This window comes from Dermacentor albipictus, chromosome 3 (assembly GCF_038994185.2).
Source record: "Dermacentor albipictus isolate Rhodes 1998 colony chromosome 3, USDA_Dalb.pri_finalv2, whole genome shotgun sequence".
NCBI lineage: Eukaryota > Metazoa > Arthropoda > Arachnida > Ixodida > Ixodidae > Dermacentor > Dermacentor albipictus.
In genome coordinates, this window is record NC_091823.1 from 149535175 (window position 1) to 149553105 (window position 17931).

At 47.5% G+C, this 17931-nt stretch overlaps 1 protein-coding gene across 1 annotated transcript; it reads left to right on the forward strand.

Annotated features, from left to right (window-relative positions):
* The first annotated feature begins 12792 nt into the window (after window positions 1-12792).
* On the forward strand, window positions 12793-17597 carry LOC135905360 (very long chain fatty acid elongase AAEL008004-like). Its single transcript, XM_065436387.2, has one exon. It carries the CDS (start codon window positions 12894-12896, stop codon window positions 13755-13757), a length of 864 nt encoding a protein of 287 aa, XP_065292459.2. The 5' UTR covers window positions 12793-12893; the 3' UTR covers window positions 13758-17597.
* Window positions 17598-17931: the final 334 nt, after the last annotated feature.

Genomic DNA, 17931 nt, shown 5'->3' on the forward strand with positions numbered 1-17931 from the left:
AGAGTCCGCGCACCGTAGCAGAGCCCATAAACTTGTGCCAAAGCTACGATGAGTTGAGAAGGCAGCGCGATTTGACCAGGCGCCCCTCCGTGGATGACGAGGCCCTCTCTTCCATGACCGTCCTCTCTGATCACCGGTGGCATCACCGGTGGTTCTCGTCACAAAATAAGATGGTTTTATTCGGTTCTGCGTCGATTATCGCCGTCTTAATAAGATAACGCGAAAAGACGTCTGCCCTCTACCACGCATTGACAACGCTCTGGACAGCTTGCAAGGCGCTCAATTCTTCTCTTCATTGGATTTATGCTAGGGCTACTGGTAGGTCCCGATGTCAGCAGTTGATCGCCCTAAAACTGGATTCATTACGCCGGATGGTATATACGAATTTAATGTGATGCCATTTGGCCTATGCAATGCGCCTGCTACTTTTGAACGAATCATGGACAATATCTTGCGCGGTCTCAAATGGAGCACGTGTTTGTGCTACCTTGACGACATCGTTGTGTTCGCCCCTGATTTCAGCACGCATCTTCTTCGCCTTAGGCAAGTGTTGACGTGCTTGACCAACGCAGGCCTGCAACTGAACCTGAAAAAGTGCCAGTTCGCCGTGCGCAAGCTCATGATTCTAGGTCACGTCGTATCACAAGACGGCATTTGCCCCGACCCATCAAAACTTCGCGCTGTGACAGAGTTTCCGAAACCTAAGACACTCAAAGAACTCCGCGCCTTCATCGGCCTCTGTTCTTACTTCAGACGCTTTGTTCGCAATTTTGCCTCAATTATATCACCTTTGACACAGCTCTTAAGTGGCGCCAACGACCTAGCCTCCTGGTCTCCTGCTTGCGACACCGCGTTCGTGACTTTACGCCATCTACTGACGTCTCCGCCTATACTGCGACACTATGACCCCACCGCCCCAACTGAAGTGCATACCGATGCCAGTGGTATTGTCCTTGGCGCTGTCCTTGCGCAGCGCAAGTCTGGCTACTCCGAGTACGTCGTTGCTTACGCCAGTCGTGCGCTGACCAAAGCGGAACGCAATTACAGCGTCACAGAAAAAGAATGCTTGGCCATCGTTTGGGCACTCGGGAAGTTTCGCCCTTATTTATATGGCAGGCCTTTCCATGTCGTTACTGACCATCACGCCCTTTGTTGGTTATCCTCTTTAAAAGACCCGTCTGGACGCCTTGCCCGCTGGGCTCTGCACATTCAAGAATACGACATACACGTCATATATCGCTCAGGTCGCAAGCACACTGACGCCGACGCTCTGTCCCGCTCTCCGCTGCCAGCCCACGCGGCCTCCCTCTCCACCATTAAGGCGGTATCCTCGGTCGACATCGCCACCTGCGCATCAGAACAGCGCAAAGATCCTTGGGTGGCCTCTCTTCTGGATCTCCTTTCTGGCTCGCCTGCATCTCCCATCTCCCGCTCCCTGCGTCGCCAGGCTGCCCACTTTCCTGTCCGGGATAACCTCTTGTATCGACGCAACTACCAGCCCGATGGTCGCAAGAGGCTCTTGGTTATTCCTAAGACTTTGCGTTCCGACATGTGCGTGTCTTTCCATACTGACCCACAATGTGCACACGCAGGCATTTTGAAGACGTATGACCGCCTGCGGCAATGTTACTACTGGCGAGGAATGTTTACTTTTGTCCAAAAGTTTCTCCGCTCGTGCCCGCAATGCCAACGCCGCAAATCTCCGCCTCATCTAGCCCACGGTTTATTACAGCCGCTTCCGTGCCCTGCTCGTGCCTTCGACCATGTGGGAGTTGACCTGTACGGGCCGCTACCGCTAACACCCGCTGGCAAACGATGGATTATTGTCGCAGTTGATCACCTGACATGCTATGCTGAAACCGCTGCTCTACCTGCAGCGACCGCCAGTGACGTTGCATCCTTTCTGCTCCATCGTTTCATTCTTCGTCATGGCCCACCTCGGGAGCTGCTGAGTGATAGAGGCCGTGTGTTTTTGTCACAAGTGGTTGAAGCACTGCTTGCTCAATGCCGCATAGTTCACCGGACCACCACGGCGTACCATGCTCAAACTAACGCGCTTACGGAGCGTTTCAATCGCACCCTAGGTGATATGCTCGCCATGTACGTTTCATCGGAGCATACAAACTGGGACATCATCATCCCATTTGTCACGTACGCATATAATGCGGCTACACAAAGTGCTACAGGATTTTCTCCATACTTTCTTCTCTACGGTCGCGATCCTTCCCATACCATGGATACGGTTTTGCCTTATACACCAGACGCGTCAGAGTGTGCTCCGGTTTCAGCCGTCGCCCGATACGCTGAGGAATGCCGTCAATTAGCCCGAAAGTTCACCTCCGCCGATCAACAACGACAAAAGCCAATCGTGATGGCGACGCTACGAATCCGAACTTCGCTCCCGGCACACTTGTCTTGCTGCCCGTGCCTGCTACCACGCCTGGACTTTCGACAAAACTTCTCTCGCAGTATGATGGACCATACCGCATCGTCGAACGCACCTCTCCGGTCAACTATGGCATAGAGCCGCTTACACCAACATCCGACAAGCGCCGCCGTGGACGCGATGATGTTCACGTGCACCGCCTGAAACAATTCTATGACCCGCTCGTCTCCACGTCGTAAGTCGCCAGGATGACTCCGCTTTTGCACCGGGGGTAATTGTAATGAAGAAGAAGAGCTCAAGGACAAGGCCAGCCAGATCGTCTGTTCCGTGCCTGCAGTCGAACCAGTGGGCCAGCCGGATCGCCAGTGCTTAGCGCGAGCGTGAGCCATTCGGGCAACCAGCTGTTCCTGCTCTGCGTGACCCCCCTTCTCGATTACGAATAGACGCTACCAACTGAACTGTTCAAACACTCCATTACAAAACGATAAATTAATGAAAATGAAAGTGGATGAAAAATCAACTTGCCGCAGGCGGGAAACGATCTCACAACCTTCGCATTCCAGCTTGTCATCATTCCAGCTTTGCCATCTAACTCTCGTCATGCCACTGTCGTCGCACCATCATCGGTTTACAGCCTTCGTGAATTGCATGTCACACCGCCATCAAACACACACGCACGCACGCACACACACGCACGCACGCACGCACATACGCGCACACACACACACAAACACACACACACGCACGCACGCACGCACACACGCACGCACCTACGCACACACACACAAACACACTATGTGGGCAAGTATTTTCTTCAGCAAAATAGCATTTATGCCATGTCAGTAACGCTGCAGCAGTTGCACTTCTATTTCGTCAATATAAGCATGTCCAGCGTTTTAAAAGGTCACGCATTTTTCGCAAGTAATATTCGTAATATTCTTACGTGTTCTGTAAAGCTTTCCTTCAAGAGCTTGCATTTAGACCGAAGCTTTACTTTCTGTTTAATTTTATGTTGAACAAATGGGTACACGAGTTACCACATAAGTGGAGGCCACCAGCCTCTGTAGGTAGCAACATTTAACTAATAATTGTACTAAGGACCATGGCGATTTACAAAGTCCACTGTCCAACTTAGCACTAAGAGAAGGAGCTTGCCGCGTATAAAATATGAGCTTCATACAGATCTTTATATGGGTTACAGCAACAATAACCAGTTGCATAACAATTCACAGCAAAGAATACAAAAAATTTCTAGCGCGAAGATTTCTTATCATCACCTGCACACATAGTACAAGTTTCTTGTAACCGCTATCGACTACGCAGACGCGCACTAGTGCCGAACACTGCACTAACACAACTCATGAAAATCGTGCGAGCCGATACACACGGACACCGAAATTACATTTTCCACGGGTGGTTTCTTGCCCGGCTCCTCCAGCACAGAACCCCGATTCTCCAGTCATCATGCCACGGAGCTTGCGTTGAAAGGTGTAGTGAAACACCATTACGAATTTTCCTCGAGAAACTTGCGCGCTCAGGCGCTTGGCACGTTAGCCGCGTCGCACATCAACAATTTTACTTATAAAACTTCAGAGTGGCATGTGTTCATCGGCGGAACTCGTTGCGGGGGTCTCATTGCATTGGTTCACTGCGGTGTGTTTCTACAAAGTCAAGCAGGCCGCGTCTTGTGCTTCAACACGATTTAATGCTGAACCAAAGTTCCACTTGCTCTGCAAGGTCATCCATGGTGGCTGACAGAATTTCGCTGTTCGTCAATCATCGTACACTGGTGCTCTGACGCCATAGTACTGTCATCTGTAAATAATGAGATTTTTTGAATGTACATACCGTGCATTGTGTTTCCATCCACCATTCTCCCAAACTGAGAAAGGTTCGCTCACACGGATAGGCATGATCTGCATAATTTTTTAAAGTAATGGCTACAACACTGGTCCTAATAGACTAATTCAATCTTGCTGCTACGTTGCCTAGTTGACAACTTGTGCGAAATCTACCTAAAAAACAACTTAGTGATGGCGTCTGCCTGGCCTAGAAGACAAGTTGGCTGACTAGGTATGTGCCACTGGGCATATGTCCAGGCAGACAAGCTCGGCACTGGGAATGTGCCACTGATTACGTGCCTAATCTTGACCAATGTTTCAATATGATTGTGCCACTTTGATACAAGAGATACGAACCCTTAAATATGTTTACATATATGCCATATTTCTCTGAGCAAGCTTCTGTTATCAACATTTCCCCCTCAATAGCATCATTGATCGTCTTCTTTCTTTTCACGTAGACAACTGACAACCACAGGCAACGAGGCTCGGCTTGTGTCATCCTCTGCTGTTGGTACTGTGCTAACAAAGCAAACTTCGAGTCATTTCGAATTCAACATTGCATTGTATCTGCCTAACGATGTTTATTTATTTCCTGCTAGGATCGGAATGGACCAACTTTATCAAAGGTCCTGCAGGACGCACGTCAGCTGCTAGGAGTTCTTACGGCATATGCACAGCGTGGAACTCGTGTTTCGTTATGTGCCGACTACATCGCTACGTAATGCCTTCTACAAATGAATTTCGCTCATTCATTTGCTGTTACAGTGTAGATATCATTAGAACGTGGAGATGTTTTCTTGGAAAGAAACGACCTATTTGCAACTCCAAGATACGGTACTTGTGCGGTCAACACAGCCCAAATAAACAAAGAAGGGTACGACATCTAGGCTCCCGGCGGCTCTTTTGGTTGGTGCTATGGTAAACTTTCTCCTTTATGGCGTAGGATCGAGGTCTTTCATCGAAGCCGAGGCGGTCCTTGCTGTCGATTACCTTATATTCATCGGTCCCTAGGATTTCACCAACGAAACTGTGGAAACAGTTGCGCTCTGCGTGCAAACGTCCGATGTGCCTAGCGGGCCGCATCGGCCTTTTAAGTACAAAGCTTTCCAAACAAGCAGGAGGTTAAAAAAGAGAAGTATTTGTGCATAGCGGGCCTCCTAAAGCTGCAAGCACTTAGCAGCATTGCTCCACAGCTGCAGGTACGATACTTGACTTTTCATAGGCAACTCCGCGTTTGACTCGTGTTTTAGTGATATTCAATAGAATCACACATTTTGAAGGCAGTAACATCTGTCTTGCGTTCAGAAGGTAAATACACATACTGTGCACTGATAGAATGAGGCTAGGAACTGTTAAGTTACCTGGTAAGTGGGTTTTGGGACAAAAACAAATTAGAGGTGCGTTACTTAGTCGGGATGCACCTTTCTCTTTATAGTTAGCTGATGCGTATGATATGCTAGTCTGTGTCTAACGATTTCCGGTTGTTCATACTCGCAGTACGCCGTGTTCGAGGCAGGCTCCAGGTTTGGGAACACAGCAACCCGCCTCCCTTAGGAATTCTCATAGCCTGGTGAAACGTGAGAAGTAAACAACCAATCAGACCAAGTTGTTTTTCTTCCAATAGGCTTCCAAAATTTACCGAGGATTTTTTTTTGGGGGGAGGGGGCAATGTCACTTGTATTAGTGTAAATGCATGACTTGGGAAACTAACTGAACCAGTTGGAAAGGAATATGGCTGTGTTCGCATTCTCTCAAAGCAAACTAGCGGCGCGTAGGCCAGGCAGAATGCTCGAAATTTGAAATGAGCGCTGTTTGCAGAGGGTTCTAAATTTCTCGCGAGCGAAGAAATTGGGAACTCGCCATGCCCAATGCGAAAACACTATCTTCTTCTTACACCGCTAAACTGAAGCATGCTGTCAAAACGAATATGTCCCCTTATGGCAAAACATGTCATGATACCCTTCAGGCCTTCCGAGCTAGTTATCGTTCCTGCTACCGGTGCCTGTGGACAGAAATACATTAGCGGGAATATTCCTGTTGCTTAAGGTACCGGTAACACTAATGCTGGGGCAGAAAATTGAACTAACCAAACCGAATGACGCTTAAACATACATCACTTGTTTCTTAAAGCGCCTGCCTAACGAGCACACTCCGCAATTTGAAACGCCAGCAACATATATAAATTATGTAAAAAAGAAAGCAATGGTCTACTCACTGGGAATAAAGGTGTAGTCCCTAAGGAAATGTTTGAGAAAACCGGCATAGTATGAATTACCATTTTCCCAATGCGCAAGTACCTTATTTATGTCGCTCTCCGCTGCATGTCGTTTGCTTCCTTCGGGAAACTATGAAATGATGAAGTGCTGCCTTTTCACCATGACGACATGCCATTATGGTACACAGCGAAATTCTTTCGACATACGTTTTTTTTTTGTTTTCAGGGTTGTGCGCGGCAGCATCGCGACGATTAGAGAACTATACTATGCAGCGCACGCTGTAATGTGAGAACCTGCGGCTGAACCAGGCGCTGGTTTGTTCCTGGTATGGCCCCTAGGGGGCGAGCATTTTGTTGCAGTCACGAATAGCCTGCGACGGATGAACTACAGTGTTACTGCTCAGATATTGTCGAAATCAGTTCCGAGAACCATCAGATGTGGACTTGAGTGCACAAAATGAGGACGAAGTTCTCAATGCCCAAATACCTGACATGTTTAATTTTCGTCGCTGCTTTTTATTCTTGCTGTCAGGAACGCAAGATTTGTTCCTTGGATCCTGATAGGCTCCAATTCCTTTCCATTAGGTTGTTTTTATTCATTTACAGCTTTAAAGCCAGCTACAACGAAGCGAAAAACAATTCTGGAATGCTATTCTGGAACTTATACCTTCCTAAAGGAAGCGATCACAAAGAAAATAGTGGTAAGTTAGGCTGTAGATGCACTTAATATGGCTAATATACTATTATAATCAAAAACAGACATTCTGTCTCTCGAGAAACGACGTGATAAAAAAAGAAGTCAGTCCCACCCGGAAGGCCGAGCGTGGATTGGGATAGCAAATCAATGGACAGTTATATACGAAGTAAGGATAGTAGATTTATCGGCCGCATGAACTTCTAAACATAGGCATGCTAACTGAATTAACAAGCATGGCATCACGTGCGCACTTGCAAACGTGAGCACATCTCACTCGATGACCGCGGAAACTCGCTGGGAAAACGCCGGAGTGAGGAAGTGTGGCAGCAGCAGCGAGCGAATTGACCTTCGTGCTGCGCCTTGCTTCAACGCGAAGGAAGCTGCGAAAACTGTCAGCACTCGGAGCAATGCGTAGCTCCTTACGTAGGCGCCGCCAAAATATAGCTCCCTCTCCCCCGTACCTCTCCCACCGGGAGCATTGCACGCGATGAAGGAAGAAGGCGCTCTGCTTCCCCGGTGAGTGCGGCAGCTTCGTGAGTGTCGAGTTCTCGCCGCTTAGTTCGCGTTGAAGCGAGAGGCAGCACGACGCTGAATCCGCTCGCTGCTGCGCGCCCTGTCTTGAAAGCGATCGTCTTACGGGACGGACGGACGTACGGACGGCTTTTCTGGTTGGGTACGCGTAGAATTGCTTACGCATTGAAATCTTTCTCTGGGGCCAACTTCGATTTCTCTGGCACACACGCGTGAAATGCAGAAATGCCCGCATCGTCAAAATATTTGCTGCATTTCTGAGGAAAGCCGAAATTCTACCGATTTCGGAAAGAAAGATTAAATTTGATCTAGTGCCCCAAGGCTTTTAGTCAACTTCCCGACCATTGATGAATTACAAAAAAAAAATGAAGCACAAAGTTTAAAACTATGGTATTCTGCACCAACAAGAATCACTACAACTTTGTTAACTGCATCTGTTACAGCGTCCGAAGCAGACCAGAGGGATGGCTCTTATAGAAACAATGACACCTATTATGGGTTTCATGCAAATTTCTATTCATAAGTAAGTTATATAATTTAGAGCGGTTTTTGATTTGTTAAATCTGTGAGCTTGTCCACAGGGATGTCCACAGGGATGATACATTTTACAGAAGTGCCGTCATGTTTTCAATGTTGTGTTACAGGAGTTAGGAAGTTGGTCCCTGTTTATCTTTTTGGCATTTAACAAATTTCAGAAATTCACGTAAGGTAATTAAGTTATCCACAAAAATGAAAAACCGTCAGTAGATTTAACATTGCCCAATACCATCAGTAGATTTACCATTTCAAGTGAAATTCTGAAACGTTATCCGATTCCGTGAATTGAATGCCTCACAATACAATTTCTACATTTTACATAGACCCTCCGCGATGGCTTTGTGGCTATGCTGTTGGGCTGCTAAGCAAGAGGTCGCAGGATCGAATCTCAGTCACGGTGGCCGCATTTCATTGGGGGCGAAATGCGAAAACACCCGTGCAGTTAGATTTAGGTGCACGTTGCAGAACCCCAGCTGGTACAAATTTCCGGAGTCCTCCACTACGGCGTGCCTCATAATCAGAAAGTGGTTTTGGCACGTAAAACCCGATAATGCAAAATTGTTTCCCATTTTACACGGCAGCTCGCGAGGCAAAACCTCTTCACATCACTCGCACACTTACTTCCTTAAAGATCCCTGGCTGCGAGTAATACACAAGGAGAAATGTTTCGAGGCCTAGTGCAATTTTCTGATTTATGGTCACACATATTGCCTGAACGTCCCTTCCAATCAGACATTCGGCGAAACTTGATAAGAAGGTAACTTCTGCGATGTGGGGGAGCAGGCTGTTCCAGTCTGAAGAGATCGACAAAAAAATGAAGTTGGGAATGTCCTATATAGTGCAGCTGCGTGGACAAGCTTCTTGCAAGGGATAGCCTGTGCGAAAGGAAATCCGTGATGGTGGGAGTACTAAGTACGATGCGCCGCAACACATATTGGAGTATCCAATTTTTTAATGATTTTCAGCAGTCTTACCTAACAAGAACTGTTGATAACAACTAGGAGCCTCATAAGAATGTGTTGCTAAACTTGGAAGCTAAATACATACAGAGTTCTCGTGAAATCCGACTCTAACAATCATTGGTTTAATAAATGACTCAAAGCTCTCCTTACTAAAAAGAAAGGGGTTTGGAGAAAAGCCGAACTCACAAATAACTCAGAAATACGGGGAAAATACGAACTGTGCGCTAACCAATATATTCAGCAGCTGACGATAGCCAAAGATAACTTATTTAATCATGACCTTCGGACAATTCGTCAATTAAATCCCGATAAATTTTGGCGCTTACTCTCAGTAAAGATACATACTAGACAGATTGAACTAACAGATTAGGATGGCAATCACATCAACTCTTAGAAATGCGCGTCAGCTCTTAACAACTACTTCACCTCAGTTTTCTCCAACGCTAATCACGTTTCCATTGAACCAATATTCACATTCAGTAAATTCAATGCTAGACATAAAGATAAACTCTGATCGCATGTGTAGCCTCATCAATTCACTAATGCTAACCATCTCTGCTGGGTGTGATGGTATTAACGCCAAAATACTTGTTAATACCAGTCACATTTCTAACCAGGTACTACACCTAATATTTACGCAATCCTTAAAGACACAGAATTTGCTCGATGACTGAAGAGAGGCCCATGTGGTACCAATTTTTAAGACTGGCAACCACTCCCGCACCATAAGTTATCGCCCAATTTCCATCACTAGCATTTGTTCAGGCTACTAGAACCTACAATCTCATCCAACTTAATCGCTCACTTGGAATCTACCAACTTCTTTACCATCACCAGCACTGCTTCAGAAAACAATTTTCATGTGACACCCAACTCGCCGAGTTCACCAGAAATACGTGACATACATGATAAATACGTGACAATACATGACATTCTGCAGTTCAAGGACATTCATTTGCATATTGATGCCATGTTCTTGGATTACTCGAAAGTGTTCTACCGCATTTACCACAATCACCTGTTCCAAAAACTCACATCCATCAGCATCCCACATAGCTTGCTTTCCTAGATTGAACACTTCTTAAAAGGGTGTGCACAGTTTACGTCTTCAAATAACCATAATTCGCCCCTTAGCCGCGTAACATCGTGTATGCCACGAGGCACTGGTTTATCGCCTCTACTTTTCCTCATCTACATGAATGCCTGACACGCTAATATTAAGAATAAATTACGTCTTTTCGCGGACGACAGTGTCATATATTCCCCTACCAAAGATTCGAATGACATCACCGCACTCCATCGCAGTATGGTGCGAAAAATGGCTCATCTCGCTCAACCTTGTTAAGTTCAAAGCTCTGCCATTCACCTGCTTAACACAGCTTAACAAGTCACACCTATACAACAAATTCTGCTCCTATCAATGATGCCTCCTCGAAAAAATACCTCGGCGTTCACATGACATCGACACTATCATGGCCAACTCATATTGACATCATCTGTTCAAATCCTTTACGTATGCTTGGACATTTAAAACGTAACCTACAAACCGCATCACCTCAAATAAAAAGCTAGCATATCTAACATTCGTACGTCCGCAGTTACAATATGCGTCATATATCTGGCACCCTTCCCAATCATATCTTACCTGTGACACAGAAGCAATGCAAAATCGCGCTGCTCGGTTATTAACTTCCCATTACTCCCGTGAAGCCAGCATAACTGAAATAAAGCGCACACTTGAAATACCATGCTCTGCCTCCCCCCGGATCATCTCTCGTCTCTGCTTGCTTCAGACTTTTTATTACCACCCGCACTTCACGCATTCCCTGTTAAATCCACGCTCACGTACACCTTGCCGCTCAAGCCACAGTCGTCCAATATAGCACGCATTATCACCCGATCATCTTCCATGAACACTTCGTTCTTCCCTGACGCAATAACCCATTGGAACAGTCATGTATTGACCGTAAATCGTTCCGCGAAATGGTAAATAACGCACTGATTAATTACTGATCTTACCCACCCTTACTCGAACACGATGTTTCCCTTTTTTTCACAATTGTTCGTGGCTTCTTTTTGTTTCTTGCTGTTTATTTTACTGCTCTGCAGATTCGTTCTAACATTGTCGCAGTGACTTTTAAAGTGAAAATAAATGAAACAAATGAAATGAATAGATGCTGCGCGACAGTGCCGTCGTTCCCAAAGGATGCGGCCTTCATTCACCTCTCACGAAGCGAAAGATGCTTCGAACAAAAGAAACGCCCCTCAATCGTCATGTCGACCTGCCTTTGAGCTTCCCAGATCTTGCTGGAAACTGAATGACGACCATTCGCGAGATCTCCATAAGATATCAAGCTCACACATGTGTGCAACGTGCGTGCATGCGAGGAGGGAGGTTGTTAATTACCGAGAAAGAATTATTTGTAGTCTACAGCTCGGAACCGTCAATTATTTAGCAGTTCTATGCCCTGCTTTCCAAACAAGGCATTCTTTCATGCTTCCGTGAGCATAAACCATCTGCGACACTGAGTGTGCGGGCTTCGATCAGTACCTCCGTTGGATTCAGTAGCTTTCTCTGAGGGCGAGCCGGCAACTCTAATATTAAGTAAATGTGGCTAAGGATAAACGCGAAGGCATTACTATAAGCACGTGCCGTATAGCCAACGAGAGTCTGATTCCCTTAGCGTTCCACATCTTGAGCACGATTACCGCGTCTATATTTAAGGACTACTCGCCTTTAAGAGTGCTCGATAGCGTGGGAGCGTTAGCGAGCGTTGGTTTAACTATGAAGTAATATAGTATGGTACTTCCCGCTTGGAGAGGTAACCTTTACTTCCACTCGCTTTGTCATCGCTTCCTTTTTCCGTTTCGCCGCAAATACAGCTGCATATCTACAAGCCTGGCCTGCCTCTTTCCGCGCCGCTGTGCCACAGAGGAAGGCGCCGGGCACCGGCAGCACGTTCTTGATGTTATCGGAATGGGCCCCTGTTTCCGAGGCACGGTAAGCAATTGAGCCTGCGAGGCCGCCCTCCGAAAAACTGGTGTGTGTGGGGTGGGGAGGGTAGGAGGTGGAGGACCCGCAAAAAACAACAACCTAGCAACAAAAACAATGACTCGAGAAGCGCACGCGCAAATGCACGCCGCTAAACATTGTGGAAAGGGGCTGAGAGGGCTCGCAGAGAGCGATACACAGGATTGCCGTGCGTGCGGAGCGACGCGAAGCCGCTTATTGCGTCCGGCACTGTATCGCTATCCACAGCGGGCGCCGCGCGGGCAAGGGAACCGCCGCCTATAAAAAGACCTGCAACGGTTCTTCCTTCCCGAGGGTGACCCACATCTCCCCCTTATATCGCCTATTGGGTGCGCAGCAGCATCTTCCCTCGCCATGGTCGCAGCCGTCCTCTCTGAAAATCCTCACCCAGTTCCTTTGTGTTTTCTGCGAGAAAGCGGCCGTCTCCGGGCAAGTGCCGAAAAGGAGGAGTTATTTCCTTCGCCATCACCCGCCGAGTGTTCCCCTCTCTTACAAGCACCGCGGCCCCCTCTTCATGCCCTCCCCTCCGTTGTTTATTTAAAGGCGGGCTCACGCGCAAAACGGCCCCTTCAAACCGATCAACCGCCGGCGAGGCAGGAGTCAGCCCGCGCAGCAGTCAGCTAGGGGGAACCCGACCTTCAGCGTGCAGTCAAACCGAAACCGACAACAGGGCTCAGATAAGCAGCCACGATGTCCACGTCGGGCTTCGAGAAGATCTCCACCAGCGACTATGGAGAGTTCAGCCGGTGGAGTCGCCCCCTGTACCCGCGCTCGGACCCACGGACCCGCGACTGGTTCCTGCTGGGCAACCCCTTCTTTGTCACTCTGGTCGTGGGAGCATACTTGTACATCGTGTACCGTGCGGGACCCCGGTTCATGGCCAGCCGGAAGCCGTACGACCTGCGCGGCGTCATCAAGGTCTACAATTTGGCCATGATCCTGCTCAACATTGTGTTCGGCTACCACTTCCTGAAGAACTCTTACCTGGGCGGCGACTATAACCTCTTCTGCCAGGGCATGACGTACGCGACGGACCAGAAATCCTTGAACATTCTCTGGTGGGGATACTTCTACTTCTTTGTGCGCGTTGCCGACTTCATGGACACCTTCTTCTTCGTGCTCCGCAAGAAGTACAACCAGATCACACTGCAACACACGCTGCACCACACGCTCATCGTGGCTAACGGCTGGCTCTGGTACACGCTAGGGGGCGATGGTCAGTCGCTATTAGGCGCCATCATCAACAGCTCCATTCACACCATCATGTATGGCTACTACTTCCTGGCAGCCTGTGGCCCCGAGTACCGCAAGTACCTGTGGTGGAAGAAGTACCTCACGCGTGCTCAGATTGCTCAGCATCTCGTAATCATCATGCACGGACTCATCCCGCTCTTCTACGACTGCGGATACCCGCGGTTCTTCATCTATCTGGGTCTACCGCAGGGATTGCTTGGACTTGCGCTGTTCCTCAAATTTTATGTGGCTGCCTACAGGAAGAAGTCGGCCATGGAAGCTGCCGCGGCGAAGGAACTGGCCATGCTCAAAGAAGACTAAGCACGAACTACCGCGACGTGCCTCCCTGTAAGCGCAGCACCGGTGGTTTCGACGAACCGCGGTGTGCTCTGCGCATGTCACCGCATTGAAATTGCAAATGGCCTCCTAGCAGCTGAACAAGCAAGGCGTCGCTCCAGCGAAGTTACTCCTCGGTAAATGATGTCTCGAAGGAAACCTCAGGACAGCAACGTTATGGACAATTATTGTGGAACAGCAGCATGCACTTAGCTGGCCAACTTACTAACGTCGCGCCTCTCGTTTATCGGAGAACACCGGAATACTACAAGGTCACCTATGCCAGGCCTACCGCTTCTTTCAGCGGCGCGGCCAACTTTACGTAGCCCGTGTGTGTGTGTTTGTGTGTGTGCGTGTTTATGAGTACCTTCGCTGTATGCAAAAAAGTTCAGTGTGTTTCCTCGACGCAGGTACTTTTCAACTTACCCGTGCAAAAGCTCTATACAACTAAACTTGACACGTGGAGCCGTACAGTAGTTTTAAGAAATACCTCATCGGAGAAAGCTGTGAGCACTGAATGCCGGCACGTCGGAGTTCTTGTTCTTCCTTAGAGAAGAGCATAAGAAAATAGAAAACGCAGGTTCCCCATGTGTTTATACTTGGCGTCCAAAATGCCCCCTTTGAAGTGAGATTTCGCGAAGCATTTCAAGACATGTCATGGTGCATGCCAAGGTGCTACCGGTTACTGGGGTCCCTCAATAGAGAATGTTTTTTTTTGTTTTGTGATCGAAGTCCTAGATGCATGGTGCCACAGTGCGTGATTGACGGGGCCACAGCTTCTGCTTTACGGAAACACTGGTTCAAGCTGTAATCTAGCCGTGCAGCTTTGTTTCAAATTCAACACTCGAGAATTTTATAACATTGAGGGCTGCCAATGAATTCCTTGAGGGTGGACTTCTGCGATGCCGATACAACTAGGTGAGGGCTTTGCGAAGTCTAAGCAGAGCTTGTCGTTCTACTCGTTGCGGCGTCGACTCTGAAAACGTGAGCCCAGCGCGGGACTGAATCGTGGAAATTGCCAACCACGCACGATGGCGTCCTTCAACTGCGTGGAGGAGGCGACCATGCTCACCGTGCCCTTATCTTCGACATTGTTTTCTTGTGCCTCGAAAAAGAATGCGGCAAACAAACCAGGAACACGCGACGACGAGAAGCTCCACAGCACAAAGCCGCTCGGAACCCGAATGCAGCAGCGTCTTCGAAGTGGCGGACACCCGTCGGGTCGCGGAGGTTCCGTGGTCGGCCCGCGCCGCTCTTCCTAATTGCAAATCTGCGCCGCGCTGTTCGCCTCTAAAAGAAGAAAGCGCGGACGAGCCAAGCGTGGCGAAGCGGCCGCCGTTCACGGAATCGTGGAAACGTGCAGGTGCGTGCACCGCGCCTCGCCCGAGGCACTACACATTACGAGTGCGCGCTCCGTCCGTGTTATTTCCCACCCTCTTTCCTCGACTCTGCTCTAACGGTCATTCGGTTCGGTGGTGCGAACGCGCCATAGCGACCCGCGGATGTTGCGGCGTCTTTGTTTCCGCGCGGAACATCAAGGCCACGATGCGCCGCCAGTGCTCCGTTTCCCTTTTTCTTCCGCTGCGCTTTCTGGCAGGAACCGCCCCCCCCACCCCCTTTGAGCCTTCTTTCGGTAGCACGCCCATTGGCTCGGCGAATTTCCTTCTTAGGCTTAACTCCTTCAGAAATCCCTGTAGTCGTGTTGCGGGACCAGAGTTCAGAGAGTGGTCTGCTAGATAACTTTAGATAATTGATCTGTCAGATAATCCAGGCATCTACAAAAGGCAGGATTTCAGCTTCTCGTGAAAGTATAAAAAATGTGAAAAGCAAAAAAAACGAACATATGCACGTAGTTAGAAGTTAGCGACCGTCCCTGTCCGTTTCGTCCATGTCTTTCTTGCGCTTCTGAAGCTTAGATCATGAATCGAGTAGCCCGGCACCGCCTATTGATAAGAATATGCGTGCGATGCCAAAAATTAATCTTCACATTTGTGTAAGGGACAAGACCTATGTCACTGGATAGAAGGTACTGTCTCGACTAAGATAAAAGGAACATTATATGAAAGCATACTGTAGGTGCTCTGAGAGCAAATTATTTACAAATAACATTTTCCTCCAGCGCAAGTTCGACTACCTCCGTAGAGGTCTCTCGCAACTGACATGGCAACAAGCAATTTGAGCGAACAAGTGGCATGCACGGCTTGGTACTCCCTCTAAGTTTATGACGCATGTCTACCCGCTCCATGTACCTGTGTATATAATCTTACGATTGTGCCTTATTTATGCAAAAGATTATATTACTACCGATAATCACCTGAACCTCTAATTCCCGGAGCCAGATGGGATTCTTTTGGGTCAATTGCTGCTCCGATCATCGAAAATGATGTGGCGAAGATGTTTATATAGCACACGACATGTGAGTTAGCGCACCTGTTATTCTACGAGACAGGTCAAATTTCTCTAGAACACAAAGTTTAGGACCAATGGCCCGTTTTCAGAGAAACGACAAGGCCAAGGGTAAGGCACCCGCAAAAGATTCTCCTGCATGTTTATAGAGAAAATTTTGACCGGTTCAGAAGTTAACCTACTCGTTTACGGCTTGTGTTGCGACGTCCAGATAAGTTCCGGAATCCTGTGATCGGTAATTCCATGTACTGTCTTCTTATAATTAGGTTTATTGATTGAACATCTTTCCCTTTCGCATTAATTTTTTTGTTAACAATTCTGCAAGGGGTGCAAGGACTGTATACCGAATTATGCGTTTCCACACGCCATTTGAAATGAAGCTACACGTTTAGATGCTGGTGCACCTCGACGTAGTAGTAGTAGTAGCAGAGCGATCATATTGTATGAGGCGTTGAAAAAATGTGTTGACGTACAGTGCTCTGACAACGATCGTTTCGACTGAGCACTTTCAGAAACAAGGATTACTGCCGCAGTTTCAGAACCTTGGCGTCACGCCAAGCGTAGAACAATTTAGCAGTAAGTAAGGTTTAAACTAACCTTCTTTGGCGCGACACTTGCAGTAGAGCCATATGCGAGCGGTGTTCGCATTCCGTTTTGTGTCAATTTTGGCTTATCTCTAGCGATTAGAAAACTAAAGATGTGAAGTTCATCACGCTGCATTCGATTGGCGCGCCATCTTTCGAAAAAGGCACGGATTAAGCATCAACATATCCAAGGAGCGCGTCGCAACCACACAGACGCCTAAAGAAAAGGCATAGACAATTCAGCAGCCATTTTGTAGCTGCTAGGCTACTTGCACGATGCTAACGAAACATGCGAACAAATGCATGAAGAGGATAATGAGGGGCGATTTCTTTCGTAAATCAAAGAAACATACAACTTATTCGTATTCGCTGTTTATTAACTTATTTCGCACTGTGAAATTTGCGTTTAAAACACTGCCGATACCTAATAAAAGCAACCTATTTAGGAACCTAAAATTTGCTGTTAATAAAAGTTTGTCTGTAAAGTTTAGAAACCAAGTAATTGTGTGGCTTACATCAACGAGCAAAGAAAGAAGCGATAGTAATGGCGTCTCATCTGCTAATTGGAGGTATTGTAGAGCACCCTATCTTACGCTGGCGGGGACTGTTACGTTTGTATATATACTTCGTGCTGCATAATAATATTTCTATTACGATACAATTTCCAAACAATAAGAATGTACTGCTCATTGTATGAAAAGGTGTTGGCTAGTCATGCGAGTACAATCGTTATTTGCCTAGATTTCATTTGTTTTTCTTTGCCTCGTCTTTTTCGGCCCTATCTGAACTCTGTTCTGTGATTCCCAGAAAAAAAGAAGTTGACCGCAATAAAACACTGTCCCTCACTGTACTCGATGTCTTGCACTTCTTTCATGACCCACTATTTAGGCATATGCTTTCTGTTTTGTTTCCTTGCTTTTCTTTTCTAGAAAATGAAGTCGTTTCGCTGTGCGCACACTGTCAGTGGTGTCCTAATGCGTATGGCTTAAAAAAAGAAATGCTATAAAAAAATACCTTCCGCCATTCTAGCTATATTGTGTTTGCTCTGATATACGAGCGCCACAAAAGGGCGAAACCATGCAGGGACTCTGCAAGCAGAATGCTCGGGCGAAATACTTGTGCAAAGGAGACAACAATGACGCAAAGGAAATGGTAAATAGGGCCTCTAT